General features: G+C 43.8%; 1 protein-coding gene across 3 annotated transcripts in view; it reads left to right on the forward strand.

The window, feature by feature from the left end:
- Rim (Rab3 interacting molecule) overlaps nucleotides 1-21,781 on the forward strand; it is a 41,392-nt gene that overhangs the window by 9,498 nt on the left and 10,113 nt on the right. The window contains exons 2-12 of one of the 3 annotated variants that reach the window (XM_022853247.2): nucleotides 2,631-2,961; nucleotides 7,748-8,078; nucleotides 10,513-10,716; nucleotides 11,509-11,700; nucleotides 14,121-14,549; nucleotides 15,650-15,847; nucleotides 16,141-17,159; nucleotides 17,537-17,703; nucleotides 18,019-18,404; nucleotides 18,882-18,990; nucleotides 19,569-19,777. In XM_022853247.2, coding sequence (XP_022708982.1) covers nucleotides 2,631-2,961; nucleotides 7,748-8,078; nucleotides 10,513-10,716; nucleotides 11,509-11,700; nucleotides 14,121-14,549; nucleotides 15,650-15,847; nucleotides 16,141-17,159; nucleotides 17,537-17,703; nucleotides 18,019-18,404; nucleotides 18,882-18,990; nucleotides 19,569-19,777 — 3,575 coding nt within the window. The remainder of the gene's footprint in view (nucleotides 1-2,630; nucleotides 2,962-7,747; nucleotides 8,079-10,512; nucleotides 10,717-11,508; nucleotides 11,701-14,120; nucleotides 14,550-15,649; nucleotides 15,848-16,140; nucleotides 17,160-17,536; nucleotides 17,704-18,018; nucleotides 18,405-18,881; nucleotides 18,991-19,568; nucleotides 19,778-21,781) is intronic. The other 2 variants (XM_022853248.2, XM_022853249.2) reach the window with 2 other exon arrangements.

A 21,781-nucleotide genomic window follows, 5' to 3' on the forward strand; every position in this document is an offset into this window, starting at 1 on the left:
ATCAGGAGATTTTCATCTTTCTGAGCCCAAGCACAATGAAATGATTAAGTCTTCGCATCTTGAAAATCGTGTTACCTCATTGGTCCGCGTTTGCTCCACTTATCAATTGCCTATTTTTCTTTGTAAATGCTTTCAACAAGATCACATTATATTACCATCCTCGGAGAGACATCTTAGTTGCCCATTAGGGTCTTTATTACGATATATATATATATATATATATATACTATCTCCTAATTCAAGAAGATAGGTTTTATTTATTACATACTACAGAGCGCTATAATAAGCGTTGACGAGACTGACGCTTGATGCTGATCCGAACCATCCTCGGCTGTCATCAGGCGCCGAGCGGTCTCTCGCCAAGTAATCCCTATGTGAAAGACGTAATACACTTAAGAGGGACATGTCAAGACTGTGAAATGGATGAAAAGCACTTTATCGGTGGTCATCTTTAAATCGATGCGGGTCCAGTTTTTCTGTCCCTCTAATATTACCCCCTTGGCCTCCATGTTAACGGCTACCGTGAACCACCTCACGTGTCTTAGCAAAATCTCTTGGCGAGTTGCCAGCAGCGCGTTCATAGGGACCAGAACTTGCAGCGGCTGTTGTAGTGAAGGCTCACAGCCATCTTACTATGCTACAGTTAATGGCGAGGGCAGTAGCTCCAATAATGAGTCTGCCCGTTCGGCCGTGTCTGTCGGCAAAGAGCCGCAACGTTCTCCGTGATGTGGACTCTTTTTTAGTAAAGCCAAGAGAAGCATGAAAACTGTAGCAGACTGCGGTTCAATAACAAATCACCAAGAGCGCCCAATCAGCCAGTCGTTCCATGGCAAAGCGAGCCACTCTGTAAGCTAGTCCAATGCTAGTGCCCCCAATGGAAAGACCGCGAAAGACATGTGCTTGGCAATTCGGCCTGCCTAAACGCATAAGAGAGCATACATTCTTTCCGGCACAAGCTTAGCGAATCTGCGCGCGCTTCCTGCCTACCCGACTGGGGTAAGCAGGCCCAATTGAGCTTGCCAGGGCTCCGCAGAGGGTTTTCTACGAAGCCCCCTCTGATTATGCAACGCGCGAACTCTGATGGCTTGCTAGGCTGAACGGCGTTTTCGCGTGAACGAATGACTTGCGAATTTCTTTCATAGTGGTGGTAAAAAAGGAACAAGACGCACTGACACGCTAACTGACTACGGGATTTTTACGGGACATATAGTATCTCCAAGTGAATGGCGCCGTGCACGGAGAATGGAAATAGAATGTGCTTGACCTAGTAGAAAATGCCAGCTGAAAAGCAGGTCATACTTGAATTCGAGTTTTCGGCAACATCTTTCCATTAGTACTTTGTAGCATGCACTCGTATCGACGATAGCTGCTATAGCTACCACTGCTACTGCTGTAAAAGATGACGTTTCATAGCAAACAAGAGTTATCTATCATACATATGAAACTGAGTTGTACAATTTGTGTAGGAAATTAGGATAATTAACAGGATATGCTATCCATGAAAGCGGTTTGGTTGGATAAGTAGGTGAATTGTTGGCATGCTGAAAAACAAAATAAGAAAAGTTTGCCGATTTATCCGTTTCTCATATTTAGACACAACAACAACTTGATTAATTGAAATAAGTTAGGGACCTCTTAAGGTAAAGAGTTTTTAACATGAAAAAAATCTGTTATTACGTCCGTAGAGGCATTTCCCTCTGAATTTCAAGAATTATTTTAGTACTAACTAAGTTAATAGCTCGAAAGTATACATTATATATATTTTAGAGAATATAAATAAGTAAATGAACTTAAAATGTGATAGTAAGTGCAAACATTTTGATCCGACTCACAAATTTTGGATGTAATTAAATTATTTTGCCTGCGATTCAACTACCTTACGCCCACAATTGATTCCACCTAGAAAAAAAGCTCTGCCAGATGCTCAATTCACAGGCCCAATAGAATCGATCTTTACAACAGACAAACTTTAATCTTACTTTATTAAGACCGCATGTTTGCGGAGTTTACTGATGTCATTTGATTGGTTTAGTAAGTTTAATGAATGTATTAGAATCAGTAGCTGACAGTTTGATAGCGTTTCGGACATGGACCCATTTTTTTCATAGTTGATGGGCTATGTATTCGTGTATCACCCCATTGCAGATGTCAAATAAACGTTCATCACAAACTGTTGATACATCGACATTAAATAAGTGTCCCATTGGTTGGTTGCTATTAAATTGACGTTTAGGAAAGAATGGTTTGGCAGTTGTAAAAGCATCTGTTTCGCTAATAAATAGCTAAGCTAAAAGTCGATCTTTCCTTTAAGTTGCGTATTTTTAAGTCATTAACCTACTGTTTCTACTGTCCTCTTATAGATTAGTATATACTCTTCTTTCATTATTAGGCTAATAAATTTTCAAAAGCTAGATGGATCATCAAACTCAAAAGGTGATACATATGTAACTTAAGGAGATTACGTCGCTATTCTAAAGCATGGTCTTAAGTTAATAGTTTTACTCACTTCACGGAGGCATAGCTCGTGTTAGTTAGACTGGCGAACTCTGAGCGGCCCAAACCGAGGTCTCGATGCTTATTGGCTTTACTAGTTTTTATGGGGTTCTTTTCCACTGTTTACAATTATCTAGGCGAAAAACCGACGAAGTCAAGCAATTAGAAAGCAATTTAGTGACGAAAATTGGACAAAATGCGCGCAACCCACTGGGAATGCTGCTGGGGGGAGGGAACCAGCAAAATCAACAGCAACAGCAGCATCTGCATCAACAACAGCAGCAGATGCTTCACCATCAGCAACAGCCACAGCAGCAGGGGGGCGCCATACCGGGCCTCCAGGGCGGTGCTGAAGTACCAGGAATGGGACCGACGCCGGGCGGGCCGACGGCGCCCCCAGCGACATGTCAACTCTGCCTCAAAACGAAGTTCGCCGATGGGGTCGGACATATCTGCAACTACTGCAACGTAAGTAGCTGAAAACGCCGATTTACTTCCCCCCAATACTTCCTGCCAGGAGATCGTATTTACAATAGTACTCATTAAGACGTCATGGCTATTAGTTGTCTATTACTGCGGTAGTCGTATCCAATTATTTTATATTCAAGTTATCTTGATCAAAAGCACCCACCTTTCAACTGGCTGAAGCAATAGATTTTACACAAAGATATACCCGCAACAATAGCCAATTTTAAGCTAAATATGATACAAGGCTACCAGGGTTCTATAGCTATGCCTATGAGCAGACAGCGCGATGTTGCATGCATGCCCGCAGTTCAAGTTAATGGCGAGCAATCACACTAAATTCTTCTTATTTTTTCCTCTCTTATCTCTCTATCTCTGAGTCAAAAACAGGTCCTCGTTTGTTCTAGATTCAAAACGGAGTAGAGTTAGTAAGATGGTATTAAAAAAGGAAAAAGCGTGAGTTCAGATCTATCTGCGAGGTCTCCACACTGATGAAGGATTTTCGATAAAGATCTTCAGAGCGAGACAAGCACTGACAGAAAGCCGGACGGTGGCGGCATCAAGAGCTCCATTCCAGTCGACCGTGCCTTCTATGTAACTAAAACGAGGCAGGAAAACTGAAAGAACCCCTTATTCAATGTTTCGACCTCGTAAGCTTCCTGCCTCAACCTGTACCCCGTTTTCAAGCCGGTTTCCCCTAGTTAACTTCCTCTCAATTTTTTCTTTCGTCCTCTTGCTCAAATGCTGTCCCCCTTATTCCTAATTTTGTTCGCGTAAGGCCTTTTTTGCCGACTTCTGATGTCGGGGTAGCCGACAACAGAGGCCGACAACGGTACTGTGTAGATGTTGTGGTTGGAGATGAGCTATGCCCAAAGTGGTCGGTCAAGTAGGTCCCATTTACTCGTCTCAGACTCGAGCCTAGTGAGGGACTCGTCACCATGAAATCTGTAAATCTTACCGGCCACTGAACCCTGCAGGTCTTGCCTGCAAACTTTCGTTTAGCAAGTGTTCAAAATCTGAGGTCAGGGCCTCCCACAATCTCCTTACTCGTAGATCCCGAACAGCAATCCCAACGAAGAAATTTACCATGATGCGGTTGCCGGTGCGTAGACGGCAGAGAGAAAGAGCGATCTGTTTTGCCCTTATCGTGAAGGGAATTTCTGTAAGGGGCCTTTATGAAGAGCCTAGTTCTACTAATGCTATAACTAGGTAGGTCGAGTCTGGGGACTAGGCAATCATCCAGGCGAGCAGGCAGCCAGCCAGCGGACCAGTTAGGGGAAAGCAACAATCGTTTCCTTTAACCCTCCCAGCTGACTCAATTGGTCACTGGCTCAACACAACCGACACGAGGCAACACCACCGCCTCCGCATCAGCCCTTCTATGTAAAATGCTAAAGCCGTTAGTAGTTGGATTCCTCTCGTCTACGTCGTAATACCCTTTCCCTTTTCCTACTCATCGTTCGAGTGGTTGCATGAGTATGGTTGCCGCTGGAGCAGCCGGCAATAGAATTCGAAGGCATGGGACGGTCGAGTAGTTGACGACGCGGCTTTTCGGCTGCTTGTGGTGATCCTAGTGATAGGGGCAATTGTTGACGTGGACCACCGTGACGAAGAAGGACCCTCCCTTTCTGACTTTTGTGCTCAGTTCCACTACCTTCTCCGTTTGGCCTCCGGGGATGACCCCTCCCGAATGTCAGCGAAAGAATCAGCGTCCTTCTGCTTTCTTATATCACCAAGTCGCCTGCTTCGCTCAGAGGATGAAGAGAGCCCCATGGCTGAGGGCAACCGGCAGGCTGAGAGGACAAGATTGAGGCCCTGGGAAAGGACGGGATGGGGGTTAAGCATAGAGAGAGCGATGCATGGCGAAGGGTAGTCACTGCCATCTAAAACGGCGGGCACGCTCTTACAGATTACAGCGAAAACTGGCACGCGGTTCGATTCACGCGGTGCCAGCAACGATGACTATGGCTACAGCAACTTGACTGCGCCGTTTTCCTTTGGAATCAAAGATATGGATAAGCAGGTCATGGCCAAACCTCACTCTTTAAATCATCTCGACCGGTTGGATCAAAATGTAGGCCACTATCACAGCATCCTTGGACAGCAACTTAAGGGTTAGAAATAAACCCAAGTGCATAGAGTGCCGACGCTGCTACTGCCCTTGCTGACGCCACTATCACCACGAGGGGATGTGGTCGTAGTTTAGAACTCGATGTCGAACGAAACGCAGGTTAATGTCTTTTTGAAATAAGATTTATAATCTTACTCTTAGGTTAGCCGTCTCGGTAGCTGTCGTAAAGGGTGCATAGAAGCTGTCCGTGAGAGGGAGTCTCAACAGTAAGGCCGGCCAATGCATGCAGCACCTGGCGTTCAATTAATTAGGCAGTAACAAACGCTAAATTAATACGTAGTAGTGGCCGTTTTTGTCTCCCCGTTTTCCATATGTCATTCGCTGACCGTTATGTACTATTGACCGCTAAGCTCTTTCTTCTCATTCTCCTGTAGCCTGATTAGATCGCAAAATTTTGCCTTAAATCTATTTTTCTGAAATAAGCGTGTCTTGTGGAAGAAAAAACAGGCTCTTCAGTATTTTTTTTTTTAAATTTATTTTCACTTCACGTCAAAAAACTACTTAAACAACTCACAACTACAGGTAGCAGTGTTACTTAAAAGTGGCTTGCTACGCTTAAACATGGCGTCCTCGACCTAAACAACACAGTCGGCCCTTTCAACTCGTCGAATCGATCGCTTTAAGCTAATTTTTAGGAGAAAAAACTTTTAGGCAGTTTACATCGCTTAGTTATAGGATTTTCAATCCACATCTTGGATTGTATTTGCAGCTTTTGACTATCTATAGATGTGAAATTGAAACGGTGTTGAATGTTTTTTGGTCACTTTACATACATCGATTTTCGAGTCCGATTTCAGAGTAAAGCATTAGAATTTGAACAAATCAAGGGCATAAAACAATGTAAAATAAGTAACTTTCCAATGACGTATATCTTTTTTACCATTAGTAAATGTCAAATGCGAACAGATGAATTAACAGCAAAAACGGATGTTACGTACACACTAATCGCATAACAGAAACAGAAATCAGGAGCAAGTCGGAAAGAACATGAAAAGGAAAGAAATTCACCCTTATTCATGAGTATGAAGTAAACACAAATGCGGCACGAGCGAGCAGACGACAGTTGGGAGTATTGGGCGCTCCGACAGAATCCCTTAAACCGGTTCTTTTCGTTGGCCTGCAGAACGACTAGCTGTGTCAGGCCAGGCTGTCTGTCAGACATTGTTTCACCACAGCCTTCTCTGAACTCCCTCGTTTTCTTCTTGCCCTATGGGTCAGTACTCGTAACTCTTCGGGTGGAGCGATTGGTTTAGATGAGCGATCACTTGACAATTAACTTTTTGTCCCCCTTAGTTTGGCGGCTTTTTTGAAATAGCAGGCACAGAAGGAAAGAAGAAAGGGGCTCTATAGAAAAAAAAAAAAAAGAAAAAGAAAGAAAAACAAAAAGCCAGAAAAGGAGAGACAGATTAGGGGGGCAAGATCGGCTTAGTCGACCCCCAAATTTCATATACCAGGTAGACAATTTACCACAGAAAGAGAAAGAATGGGACAGGCTAGTGGATCGCTAAAAGCAGAAGACGGAGAAAAGCTCACTGCATACTTTCCATCGGCTTCAACTGGAGGATCAGCACTCCAGCGCTTCCTCGAGTTGGTTGTGGCGCATCGAGGCCGCCAGTTCATAGCGGCCGATAGACTCTGCAAGGCGCCGCACTCGTCTTCTGTCTTCTTGGAGCGAGGGGCCCAACCATACTAAACCCCAAGGAGGCTAGGGGTCGGGGATTGAAGGGAGGTGAAGAATGTTACTCAATTTACTATTAGCTGAATAATGGCGCTCGGGCACGGAAGCGTCGTGTACATTCTCGCTGTGCTGAGCTTGCCAGCGTGCTAGAAGAATGGTAAGGCCCGGTTCTTCATCCCAATTTGGACGCAGTAATTTGCGGTAAGAGTGGGTCTGTCTGATTTGGGAAAGTAGAACGCGGCAGCACTTTCGTTGTGTTGAGATGTAATACGCTAAATATGGTGACGAAGGGAAGTTCTGCTCATTGTAAGCACCTCGTTCGGATATGGAGCGAACATCGAAGAATTATTGCAGGCTGACATCGGGAACGGATATGGAACCAAAAGTGCCGCGTCGAAGTTGCGTTATCCTATCAATGTCAATTATTTTTAAAGAAGAAAAAGTAAGATAAAAAAAATTGTATATGAAATACAACACTTTCTAACGCTTGATCAACTTCCTCGCCGCAGGTGTGTTTCTTAAACTCGGATAAGTGTTCAAATCAGTTTAAAGTATCAATAGAAAGTAAAGACTTACGTCATTTACGCAAACGTGTTAAAAATGAGATAGTCTCCGTTATTAGATTGTCTCATTTTTCGAAAATGTATGTGTACCACAAAATTTAATTTAATTTTTATCATGCGCTGACTGTTACTTTTCAACATTATGTATTTCTACTAGCGGGCCATAAATCTACAAAGGGTACCTTGCGGTTGATAATTAGCACAGAATGGCAAACCGCACAATCAAGAAAACTTGAGCTTTATTATACTTTTCAGTTATTTTCATTGTATCTCATTTCAGATAAAAGCAAAACGACGTTGTCGTCAAACTTTGGTAATTCTCATGAATATGCCTGTACTCATTTTAGTGATTGCCTTTATTTTTCTAGCGATTTCTCTCATCGAACATTTCGCATGTTTTAATGTTTTTTTCTAAAGGTACGTTGTTGCGCCCGCTGTGGGGGTAAGGTGAGCCTACGTTCAAACAAGGTCATCTGGGTGTGTATTCTATGCCGAAAAAAGCAAGAGCTACTCATCAAGACAGGCCAGTGGATCAGTCAACCGCTTAGCGCCATGAACCCGATGAGTTCGATGAATCCCCAGATGGCCGGTGGCCAGATGGCAAGTCCGGGATCGATCGGTCTACAGGGCCAACTTTCTGGCCAGGCAAACCAACCCATGTCTATATCGATACTGCAACGGGCGCGCTCCGTAGAGATTCCATCGTCGGGGCCCACTATGGGTTCAGGGATGGCTGGAAATGCTGCAAGTAAGTGCTAGTGCATCGAGATAATAGCTAAGTCATCACTCTCCTTAAACACTGCGGTTAGATTAGCTACTAATAATTAGCCATATCTCGCTTTAGCTATCTCCATAGTATTTCAATAGTTCGAGGGTGGTGGCTCCTTGAAAAAGGCAAGATAAGAACAAAAGCAAACGCACAGTTTATTTCGTGGTGGAAGAAACCGTGTCGTAGTCGAAACATTAATTTCAGCCATTAGAATCAGCTAACGCTCGATACTAGCTATTAATTGCGATGGACCAACTTTACGGATTTCCTCAACTCAAGAGCAAAACCCACTGTATAACGTTACAGTTGCTTGGTTTGCCTTCTTTAGATGATACCAACGATCATATAGAAGTATAAGCTCATTTTTAGTAAAATACCCATATGAACCTCTAGATCATTAAGGCTAATATGTGTGTGTGTGGGAAAAGCCTGGAGCCTAGCGTTAGCTGGCACCATGGGTTGCCTATTCGTTGGGCCGAAAAGCCGGGCAGGTACTGCGTCTACTACTTCGTGATAGGAGTCATAGACGGTGGCTCACTACTCCAGTACCCTCGTTCCCAAAAAAGGCAACAGCAGGCGATTCCTGCTGCTTTGTCAGGTAATTTGTTTTTCGAAAATACGTGTGCGTGTGTGTGTTCTACTACAGAAGAATACGATGATCTCAGTCTTGAGATGGCCACCTCATCGCTACGAAACGGACGTCTCATTCCGTGGACGACCGGCTCCGTGGGGGCACGGCATGAAGAGCCCCGGTTACGAAAAGAAATAAAGTGAGGCAACGTGGTACAAGGACCCAACGAAGCGGCGAGGCACGCGACCAACCTGGGGAGTGTATCCTGCATGTTCTGACCTCTTCCCGGTGATGGTGAACAGCCCCGCCCAAATAGCACCGTGCGGTAGCCAGCAAAAGAATAAGAGAGAAAGCATCGTCATCCAGGGTCAACCAGGTTGAATTGTTTGTCCTGAGCGTCCGTCTGCCTCTTGCTCTTGGCCATGGGTTTCTCATCTCTCTTCATCTGCGGTGCCCCTAGTGAAGCACGCACCTCCAGGAATTCGTCGCGATTCTTGTCGCTACGAGCGAGACCGAGAATAGCAGGCTTTTAACCACTCAACCTACGATCCTCTAAACGTGCGTCAGATAAAGGTTGTACTGCTCCACGGCTGGGGGGTCGTCTCTGTTGGATAAGTCCTCTTTGACGGTGTCGCTGCAATACTAGTAACAAAACCTCCCGATTACCACTACTCATTCTAATCTTTTAGCCCCTATGCCGTTCTCTCCTTTACTTACATCAGTTGCTCCGGAAACGGTGGCCGGCCCTACAGACCGGCCATGAATGGCCTCATCGCGTTGCTCCGAGAGGCATCGCACTGACGCTACCTCTGGAGTGGTGGCGACTACTAACCCGCTGACCTCCCTTTTGTGTATTGCTCTTGGCGACCGACTTGACCAGCCACCGGGCGGAGGACAAGCTTTTGGAACGAAGCCTGGGGCTCTCTGAAGCTGGTTTTTTGTTCCGAGATGTTTGGCCCCCAACAGCAGCGCCAACATCGGAAGTAGAAACAGTGACGTCGGCTGGGCGTTCCGAACCGCTGCTACTACTGCTTTATCCTATCTGCCCCCCCCCCCCCCATCCCCGGGTGGTCAGGGTGGTGTCGCCAAACCACGAACTCTGTCAGCGAGGCAGAGCCAGGCGGTCGCACGAAACCGACGAAAGACTGACGTGTTTCTGTTGACGTGGTCGTTGGGTGGATGGCAAGGGGAAACAAGCGGCGGGGTGGGTTAATTAAGGGATGGTGTCGCCGATGATCATGTAGTCGGCGGCGTTACCCCCCCCCCGCCCTCAACAGAGAATGACGGCTAAAACAAGCTTTACTCAAAAATATCTATAATAGTTACGCGAAATCCACAAGAATTATCTTCGTTTATTTATTTTTTTCTTAAGATATTATATTTTCTTATAAAAACACTCATAAAGATAATGACGTCGCATGCAGCTGACATAACAAATACTGCATGTATGTAGGTATGTGTTTTTGCTAGTTTGATGGAAGTCACCTGACAGTTGGAGATCATGCATTGTACATCTGCTAACGTGCCAACAGATGCGCTAACTACTACCACATAAAATGCCGAATTTCACATTAACAGACATAGAGACTCTCCAACTATCAATGGCTTTTTGGCCAGTCCTCTAATATATATATATATATATATATATATATATATATAGGGCGGGGCAAAACAGACACTTATATATATATCAGCCAGAATAAATAGGAATGCTTACTTGATAGATATGGAATACATTTGACCCCATTAGTATCTCATTCTTCTCCGCTATTTTTTTTTTGTCCTTTTATCGTACATGTTCAAGCTCAATCTATTTCAGCAGTTACCCATTAATTTTTTCAGGTATGGCCACCACCGCCGGTGGAATGGGTGGATTGTGGCGGGGTAGAATGGGAAACAGTTTCAATGAGTACGATCCGTATCAGCAACAGAATTTAATGATAATGAATCAGATGCAGCCAATACAAAACCAGATACAGATCCCAGGTTCATTCGGGTACTCAGCACAAAGTCGGCGAGGCGAGTTCAGAAGGCAATTATCAGCAGGTAGGTAGCTTTAAGGCTTCTTATTCTGGTCGTTTTTGATTTATCTATTTTCAAATGAAAATAAATAGTAGAATGTCAAAAACGATTCAGTTTTACGTAAATCTAGTATATTCACGTCTTTTCGACTTTTTCCACAAAACGGTGTTATATAGTTTAGGAGTAATAATCTCCTCTTAGATAATTCGAACTTGCGACGAGGGTGTCTCGCAGGTCTTGATATTTTTTCGAGACACTCAAAATACGGAAATCTTAAAAACGTGCATGTACTCAGAGCAAATGTTTAGCTCTAGCTACTATACCTGAACAATATTGGGACCCGTAGTAATTAGCAGGTTTTTATTCCTCTGACGGTATTTCACAATTGGTGGAAGCAGTAAAACTCAGTATGTTCAATTCAGGCCTTCAACATAAGGACGCAAACGTTCCCGATATTGTTCTTACTGTTTCGGCCAAGAATACTTCGTTTCCATGAACGCCTTACCGAGATTCTGTTCGATACAATAGGCCGTTTTGCTCAAATCATACTTACAAAAGCACGTAATAGCTTTATGTCTACAGAGAAATCCTAGACAAAGGCTACCCTCTGATACCCACTTCAGAGCTGGGTCGTCACCCTATTATCACGAAAGCACTCCTTAGCGATTTCATATACTATTCGCTAAAACCTTATGATTCTTTTCCTTGTCTACTCTAGGCTACGCTGAATGCTATACTCCGTTCACAGCTGTCACATATATAGCCCTTTCCGAATCACTTAGGTAACTTGCCTGCATTTCACGGTCTCCACGACAGGTAACGCCGAACAAGGTGGACACTACTACCAGCAAGCATACGCGCAGCAAACACAACAAGTAACACAGGCCCAGTCTCATCAAAACCTCTCGCAGGCTGGGCAACAATCAGGCGGCTTCGGAGTGCCCCTCTTGAAAAATTCCACCGCCAATCTGTCCAATTCTTTTCAAACCTTGTTTTCTCGGCCTTTCGGTAAGTTTGTTCGCGTTAACCAGATCGTAAGCGGCACACAGGCCCTCTTATGCTCTCTGTACGTTCGCGTACTAATAGACGGATCAAAAAAACGCGATACCTCCTTGTGTTAGCTATCGTATCGTAGCTAAGCGCACTTTGCTTCTTGGCTGTCTTCTTTGCCGTTTATTGATAATGATTAAAAGGCACGCTTAATGCACGCGAATCGTTTAACGTACTATTAGATTAGATAGGACCACAAAAGTGGACAGAGGTGAGCGAAGGCTTCACAGCCACATGAACAGTCACAAGAGGAATGGCGATAATCCGTAGCCGCTTCAGAACTGCGAACTGTAGCATGAGATACAGGGTGATGTGCTTGAAAAACAACATGCATTAATACGCTACTCCCGGTACCAGACGAGAGCCACCTTTCTCTTCTACAATAAACCAGTAAATTCATCATGATAAACAAAATTGGAGTCGAAGTCAGCTCTCATACGCGCTAGACGATTTCCTGTTTCACCTGAAATCGACAGCCTACATTATTGCCAGTTTTTAATACACCCTATGTTTGACATTGAAGCTAACGATTGTTTCAAAGAAAAAGAGCACGATTTGTTAATAATACATTGTCCATATAAGCTGCAATGGTAAACGGCTTCAAGAATTTTTGCACCGTTCAAGCATCTTAGCTGTTTCGAATCCCCTTGCATTTTTTCGAACCCTTGGCTTGCCGTCAGCACAAAACCTAACCCCGCTGGAACTTTCCGTGTATGGCGTATTTAAGTGAAACTTTAAATATACATCTCTCAGTATGGTGTGACGTACGATTACTACTAGGAAATTACGTGAGTTAGTGAACGAATATCTTGAAAATTCTAACTTGTAGGTGATTTAGGTTTAGAACTGAAGCTGTAGGTGGTAATGATACAAGACAAACAGTTACCGTCGGCAACAACAGTTCTTTTTGAAATACTCATTTTGCTTAGATACAGTGTAACGGACAAAGTAGGAGAAAAGTCCTCATTTTAGATTTCCATCTTGTATATAGAATATATTCGAAATTATGCTGACGCTTCAGCGCCGTAGGAACATCTCGAAATCAATAACGTAACCTGTTTCGTCTACAAAATGGCTATTAGTACAAGTTAACTTACGAAATGTCCTGTTTTTAATATCGTTAGTATAGTATGTGGTATCGATCCTGGGAAATAAATCGTTGCAGTATAATTGCAGCATAAATAAATGACTGCAGTGTAAGCCAGTAGTATGACCGCTTGCACGAGCACTGAAAATCGTGATATTGTAACTATCTGTGGCGGTGTTCTTTTTGAGGACAAGAGAAGGCTTTAATCTCTGCCTGAATCAGATTATTTAAATTCAGCTGTGCAAACAAGTACATCACGTATAATAAAGCCTCAGTATATTCGTAGGTGAAAGTGTTCGGAGTACAGAATGACTGTTTTCTTGACATCAAAGGCGAATGTATCAATGAACGTATTGTAAATATTGTTTTAAATCTTGTACTCTACCGTAGATATCGTTTTAAAAAAGTTATACTTCAGTGTGGTGCTGATGTACTATAGGAGAACCGATCTGATAGCTTGTCTCAGTAATCTGGAATACCAAAATCCCCTTACATATGTACATTTATTAAAATTATATCTCGTGGCCATACGAAGATTAAAAGCTGTACTGCTTTCAATACTCAAACATCAACAAACGCTATTAATCGTAATAACGGTTTTAATCGAACATTCATTCGTTATGGTATTTTAGCTTCTTCTGATCTATTTTAGCGAGTGTCCACCTCTCTTAGGCATTCATTAACAGTATAACTTGAAATAATTTATTATAATATAGTGCCTGGCCACAGACCAATACAACATAAATGTTTAACATAACTAGATAGGCTTTGTCCTGCCGCGTCTTCGCCTGTTGCTGACGCGCGTTCTCCCGTTGCCTCTTATCGACTTCCAGTCTTTCGCTTTTATTTTCTCACACTTTCTATCTCCATTTTCCATTCTCTGTTGTGTGCAAATCTATATTGCTGTTTTTTTTTATCTCTCTCTCTCTCTCTCTCTGTCTGTCCGTCCGTGCGTCGCTCCACCGTTCTTTATTCATCGCGTCGCGTACCTATATGCGGGCATTGTCTACTTCGACCTTCGTTGCGACGATCGCCTGACTTGACCCGACCTAAACTGAACCTAACTTGCCGAAACATATATCGCTAATTTTCTCGGACCCGGCGACGCACGCACTGAACCTATCGCCATCTTCATCTATGCATCTGTTCTCATTCACGAACGCGGGATAATGAATGAATACGCGTTGCTCTGCCGACCATCGTTCGCTGCCTCCGGTTTATCGCCGATGATCGCGACACCTTCGCTTGGCCTTTATCTGACCTTTGCCTGATTCGGATTGTCGCGCGGAAGCAGGCAAGGGTCAACCACAGCAACAGCAGCAGCAGCAGCAGCAACATATGCAGATACAGGCCAGTTCGGTCGGTTACAACCCGGCCGGCCCATGTGGGCCAATGGGTGCAACCGTTTCCCAAATAGGCATTCCGGGGGGGATGGGGTCGGCTGGAATCCTCGATCCAACGTTCCCGGCGGTGCTCGGCTCGCACCCGAATTTGACGAACCCCGGTGCAACGGCTGGAGGGATGGCTGTACCTGGTACTGGCAGTCTCGGGAACCAGTTGGCCGTGACGAATGCGCGCACGAGGGGCGGTATGCTGAGGAACGACTCTTTGAGTTCAGACCAGTCCCACGCTGAGCCCCATACCCATCAGCACCGTAGGAGACATAGTAGAAAGCTTGGAAAGAAGAAGAAGAGGTCGTCCACATCTGGCATGACAGCAGGTAGAGTGTACTCCCATTAGATGTTCCCTAAGGCTTAGTAATGGGAAATGCCGGTTACCTCTGCCCTGGTTGCCCCTTCACTCCGTCACTGAATCAGTCAACCTCTTTTCTTCTTATTCAACGAATTTTGTCTCTTTCTCAGTTTATTTAGTTTTTCATTATGCATTGTTGTAGCTGCCCCTTCTATCACAAATTAAGCAACACACTTAGTGTTCGAGATACTTCCGTGCAATTAGTTCGCTATTCTATCTGACCTAGTTTACCTAAATCACGTGACAGCGCGCCAAATTTGAATCGTTCAGGCCATTTGCTGGTTTTTGGTACAAGTGTCCCTGCTTGACACGTGACCCAGTGTCCGGTTTGGAATAAAAAACCTGGCGCTGTCCGTTTATGTTTATTTGTCTCTTTGTACCACTTTCTAAATGAATTTAACAACGAACCCACAAGATGGGTATTGTTAGTTCGTTGTTGTACGAAGTGCCGATTCTTAGGAACTGCGGCATCATAATATAACGCGTTAAAAAGTTTGACTCTCTTTCGATTTTATTCCGAATGTAATTGGGTAACAAAAGCAGAATGCTCAAACATATAAAACCTATACGTGGGGGAACATGAGATTTGTGAAGACGACCGTATAAAGGACATTAATTAGGAGTATAAAGGAATTAGAATTGGAAAGATTACTGATTATTGAATCAATTAGACATGGTCGATTTCTATCTGCTAAATCAAACGAAGCCCCTTCCTCCGACAATGTTCTACAAAATATCCTATGCGGAACCTACAAATCCTGAAATTAAATATTATAAAACGGTGACATGATATGGGTCCGAAGATTCAGGTAAATGCACCTTACAATATAATAGCTTTAGTAGACTTGTCAATCGTTCTACAACAATGCAATCTGCTGAATAAACCCGGAATGAATCCTATATAGTCCCTTGTAGTTCCGTCGTTTTGTCGCTTCCAATTTTGCCGATTTTCGTTCGGCTCGTTGTCCTCTGATGGAACTTGTAAAAAGAAATTGGTTTTTCATAGTTTGTCATAAGGTTTATTTCTAATAGGATGCGCCTTTGTTCGTGCGTGCAATATGTTTACAGGAATACGAACATCGGCTGGACCTCGCAGTCGAAGTTCGTCCGATGAAGAGTTGCACTCGGACTGCTCCTCGTGTGGAAGCATCGAAGATCTTGACTGTGACTATAGGCGCGAAGAAATGTTGGATGCCAAGATCAAGAAGTTCTTAGCCAATCCCGTCTCCTGGAAGCCTTCGACGACGAATCCTGAAATTCTCATCGGTACGTGAAAGGTTTATAAAAAACAAAAAAAATACTAGAAATTGTTGTAAGTTAAATATGTATTTGTTTGAAAACCGTATTTGTAAGGAATAAAAGGCGCTCATTGAATGATATTACGTAAACCGAGAAATACACAGCATGGGTCAAGAAACTGTCCAGGTTTCTTAGATTTACGTCACTTTTAGTACTATATATACATCGCCGCTGATCTATTTGTTTTGCTTCGATCATTTTCCTCATCATGCCATTCATGGTGTATTTCTAAGCTTGGTTCTGCTTTCCGCATTCCGTAGGTCATATGATATTGAAGAAACTGCCATCGGGCCTTGGAAGTCAAACAGATAACGCAGCTCAAATGTTAGGTTTAAAGGTAGTAGGCGGCAAGATTCTTCGTAATAGCCGTAGCAACAAGAAGCAGCTCGGAGCGATAATCGAACGAGTCAAAAAGGGCAGCATCGCCGATGTGGTTGGTCACCTGAAACCCGGAGATCAAGTGCTTGAATGGAATGGGCGTTCACTGAAGAACAAAACATACGAGGAGGTCTTCGAGATTATACTGGCTTCCAGCCAGGACCTGCAAGTCGAGTTGATCGTCAGTCGACCGTTAGTTGATGGGGAAGATGCTGAAGACCTCCGCAAGGAGGTACGTCGGCATTCTTCAGCCGCTCTATCGGCCAGCCAGGCGAATGCGACTGGTAAGAGAGCCGATTTTTTGCGCAAGACCTGCTCAACAACGTATCTGCCGCCAAGTTCAGTAGGTGGCAGTGCCATGGGCGTAGGTGACGGTATCAGCTCCCTCAGCGGTATGGCCGGTGACGTCGTCAGTGCGTCCCGTCGACGATCGATCACTTCGCTGGCTTCTCTTGGCCACGAGGTACTCGCGGGCCGGATCCAGATCAAGCTCTGGTACGACGCAGCCCAGCTGCAATTGGTTGTGACTGTCGTCGGTGCGGCGGATCTGCCTCCGCGCCTGGTGGCTACCGGACATTCGGGTAGCCCTTCCTCGATGAACCTTGCCGAACCCCGAAATCCTTACGCCAAACTCTTCCTCCTGCCTGACAGGAGTGAAAAGTCGAAGCGGCGAACAAAGACAATTGCCGACTCGAACGAACCCTACTGGAACCAGACGTTTGTCTATTCGCCGTTGCGTCGGTCCGACCTGATGCAGAGAGCGCTCGAGGTAACCGTCTGGGACTATGACCGATACGGCGCCAATGATTTTCTTGGTGAAGCCGTAATCGATTTGGCCAATATCAACATTCCCTTCCAAGACGATATCAACGAAGATGGAGACTGGTATCTTTTATCAATGGTGAGTAGCAACAACAGTCGTTATCCGGTGAATCCGGCTAACTTGAGCAAGCAAATATACAAAAGGTAGGGCAAACGGGTACATACGGGTGAAAGTTGGGAGAGGCATAAACTTATAATTAAGCGAGGGTTATGTAGTTAAAAAACTATGCATATACAGGTGAGCTGGCCGGGTTTAAATTACTAAGCACTCTTTTGTTGTTTGTCTTCCATATATCGAACAAATAAAATTTTTTACCGATTTAAAATCATTAAAACCCGATATTATTTTATTATATATTGTATACCAATATTATAACCGATATTCTAATGAATGAAAACAATTCAGCCGTGCGAAGTTACATAACTTTGGATTGTTTTGTTATTGTCAAACCGCAGGAGTCGAGTAGATATAACGGCACGGTAAGCGGCGGCGTGGGAAGTGTCACGTTGGGGGGCAGTGTTAGCGGGCATACGTCGTCTGCGTCAGCCCTGCGCGCGACTCCCCGGTCTAGTTCGGCTATGCTCACCACAAGAAGACTCATGACCTCCCCTTCCGCAAGGTGGTAAGTTTGAACGCCGTACGAGTTTAATCGGACTTTTCAACAGAGTGCTATGCTTCTATCCACTCTCTGAACAACTGTTCCTATACTTATTTTCTATAGATACATTGTAATTTCCATCGGCATCAGATCGCTTAAAACGAATACATAAACGTATTATTACACCCAAGTGCAAGATGTCTATCAAAGCGTGCCATATTGTAAGCATCGCCATTGACATGTTCGATGTTGTGTTTCAGCCAACATACCTTACTTACATTATTGTCATTTTGTTATTATTGTTGTTATTATTATTTGACTATTTGACGTTTGCTGCAGGTATTCGGAGGGGGAGGAACTGAGCGAGTGGGAGGCCGCTTCCCTGGACGAGTTTGAATGCCAGCAGCCTTCGATGTACCTGGATTCATCCGGTAGACACAGACAGAGGGTCGGAAGTCTTGACACGCTCAATCTTCAGTCGGGTCAGGGTGGGTTCTCGCGGCGGAGGCCTTCATTCGGTCGACCCGGCCTACTCGGCCATCGTGGGGACACGTCGTTTTTGCACGCCGCAGAATCTATCGGGCCTCACGGTGGCCATCTTCCATCGCATCACGGGGGTGCCGGATTTCAGCAGAGTGGCCAACAACTATTACAGCAGCAGCATCACCCTGGCAGCAGTAGCAGCAAACATCACCACAACACTAAAGCTTCCGTTTTATTACGAGGTGGGCTTGTGCGCCAAGTATACGAATGTGCACGGTTCCTTATTAACACTGCACGCACGCGTCGCATAGTAGATTAAGTGTACTGTTTAACTGGAAGGTCTGTGCAGTTAAGATAGAAAAACAAATAGAAAGCTGGCGATGCAGTTAGAGTAAATTTGGGATTTGGTACCATGTAAACCCATTTTATCTCAACACGTACAGAAAGCATAGCCGACTTGCATTGAAGCAGTCCTGGTTTTTTGTTATTGCACATCGTGGAGAGCTTGCCTTTTGTAAACAAGAAAAACTGGATATAAATGTTTCCTATATTTTTCGTTATTAACAACCAATCAGGTGGTATAAATTAATATTTGTATTCAAGTATTTTATTTAAGTATCGAATTTGTTATTAAAAGTACTCCCTAATTATAGTCATGCCAGACTCTAACCTGGTATGGTTCTTACTGGTGTTTTTGTTGGCCATCATCATTATTGCAGGTTGCTCATTAGAAGAAGATGAATATCAGCATCAAAGTGATTCACTTCAGCTTTCTACAGGAGGCTCGAATTTATCCCTAAGATCACTATCGCCTCCGAGAACATTTCGGTCCGTAATCTTCCATTTTGCCCGGCTATTTACTGGCTTTCATAGCAAAGCTGGCGCATCAATCATCATGCTACGTGGAAATCGCCACTGTCCAATAGATTAAAATAGTATACCTTATAGCTAGCACCGTACTTATTATGAGCCGTATCCGATGAAATGAAAGCCTATCTAACAGGAGTGCAGAATTCCTTCATACATAGCGGGACAAGGATTATCATGATATTTTTTTTCTGCCAGCTTTGTCGAGGTTTCTTAGTACTTAATCTAGACTAATAGATAATTAGTGAGTACATATAAGCCACCAGAAGGACTCGAGACATTTTTAGGCGATTTGCCATTACTATGCCATATTAATGACAATGATCTGCTTAGACAATTTTCTCCATGTAATGTATTGCATGCTGTCTCTGATTCAGGCTGGGTAATAAAAATAATAATAATATATTACTATCCACAATATAATTTTTTATCCACTTGCAACTAATAGATCCGTTTGACTTCCATGTCTGCTCGACGTTCCTGCTACTCTTTTATACGGGTACCTTGACGATTCTGTCGTCGTCGGTCACACACTGCAGATCAAACTCTCCAACTTATTCGCTGTCACACGAGACGCTCATTGGCCAAAAGAGGCAGTTGCCTCCCGTTCCTTCTAGGGGCCAGTCGTTCGGCGGCCCCTCGGATCGAGGCCGATACGTGCCGCTACAGCGCGGAGATCAGAGCACACTCGACCTCGAGGAACGTGCGCGACAGATCAAGGCTCGCATGCGGCGGGCCTCACGCGTAGGTGCGTGGTGGTTTTGTAAGATGGCCTACTAAAATCCTCGCAGGAACAGAGAGAAAATTTCAATATTATTGTTATTGTTAATACTTTTTATTGTTATCGTTGTCCACATGAATTTTCAAAAAGAGAAAATTTAGGTGACCGACGACAGTCAAAATTGGAAATAGGATGGCGTCGTATGTTTGACTATATGGTGGGAAATGCTAACTGGACGATGGTAAAGACACGATATTGGTTAAAATTGCTCTTATTTATGTTTTCCACTTGAAAATCACTTAGGTTTAATGATCCTTCGTGGTTAAGTAGATTCACTTTTGGTAAGCGGTCATCCCTAAACAAGTCGATAAATTTATTTTGTAAAAAACTGTAGCTCGTCAAGCAATATTGTAACTTGACGATTTTGCATTGATTAATAAGACACACCCGAATATGGCAAAAAGATATCCTTCGTCGATTCTCAGGGAGATGCTATGTCGGGAATACCGGTTTTAAAGTTTTCTTTTGACCCCCAAATGACCCCTGTGCCCCTAACCGAGGTTCAGAGCGTACTTTTGGTCCACGTCTAACACGACTGTGCGCGATTTCTACCATTTACTTTACTCCTATTTTTCGGATGTACTTCTACGATCGTTTTAATTTTTTGGCCATTCACGTAAAATCTTTATTGGATCGCTCACCTCTTGAAAATGAGTGGAATAAATTGCGCGATTATCAGTAAATGCATGTGTTCTCCGTGACGCACATTATATGCACGGTGTCTCCCTAAGTATGAATCTTTCGGCCATATTTTGCCCGTATGCACCAGATGTCTTCCTGCTAGTTAACTGTTTCTCACTTTATTTATGTTCTTCGGTGCCTGGTTCTCTTTGTCAGTACTTTTAAGGCTTCTTTTTTACCTCTCGCCTTCTGTTTTAATAGTATTCCTTATACCCTTTATAGGCCTGCGTTTCTGGCGCTTTATTGCAGCGTCGTTGTGAAAACATTCTACAGTTTTCCCTTTAGCGGAAAAACAAATGTCCAACAACGGCGAAACACTGCTGTGAAATTATATTTTTGTTTGTACATAGGATTTTTCCCCAAAAAAAAACAAGTACGTTTTTGAGGATTGTAGCCGTCTGCAACGCTGCTCGTGAGTTTGTCTTTCGTAGTTGAGCTGGCCTGAATACGTGGATAAAGTCGGACTTATTGATCGACTAAGTAACGCGATTGTTTGAATAACATTTATGAGCGGCTGAATGGGTTCGACACGCTGCAGTTGACAATTGCCATAGAAATAGTGCAAGTTAGATAAATAGCGCAGAAAGATTTGATTAATGGATACTAATGAGAACGACGCCACTTTTCCCGGATCCATGTCTACTACTGGACTGATCTGAGATCTTGTCTGACTTCATAAAGAACAAACATGTTTACCCGCGTCGTTACCGCACCCTGCGGCAAACTAATTTAACCTCTTTGAGTACATCGCCCAGGCAGTTTTTCAGATACATGCAGTATATCATACAGTTTCTCCAGATCTAGAAAGTTCATTCAAGTTTTTAACATTTGCGGGTGAAGTCATACTTCATAATATGCACCGGTGCGATACCTCACTTGACAAGCGGTACTGCCAGATTCCTAAGCAGCTTTACGTGCACATATTTAGCGTTATCGAATAATTAAACTATGACGTGCACAGATCGGGTATGGTTGGCTGTAAAATCGTCAGTATTTTAAGTGATACTTTACTAAGGAGTACTTTAAGTATCGCTGAGCAAAAGGCAGGAAACACTAGACTCTCTGGGTTAGTAAATCCGTGAAATATGGGCATAATATTGCACTTTGGCCTATATTACTCTGTTTTTTTTATGAATCGGACTTCCTCCTCCAACTATAAGGTTGTATCGACGGCTGTTTTTAGGCCTTTTTTTCAACCGTGGAGAGAATGGTGATCACTCGTCTCAAATGGTTGACCTTTAAAAGTCGTCTGTGAATTGTATCTTCCACAGGATTATATCGTCTTTCCTT

Source organism: Varroa jacobsoni, unplaced genomic scaffold, assembly GCF_002532875.2.
Source record: "Varroa jacobsoni isolate VJ856 unplaced genomic scaffold, vjacob_1.0 contig01543, whole genome shotgun sequence".
NCBI lineage: Eukaryota > Metazoa > Arthropoda > Arachnida > Mesostigmata > Varroidae > Varroa > Varroa jacobsoni.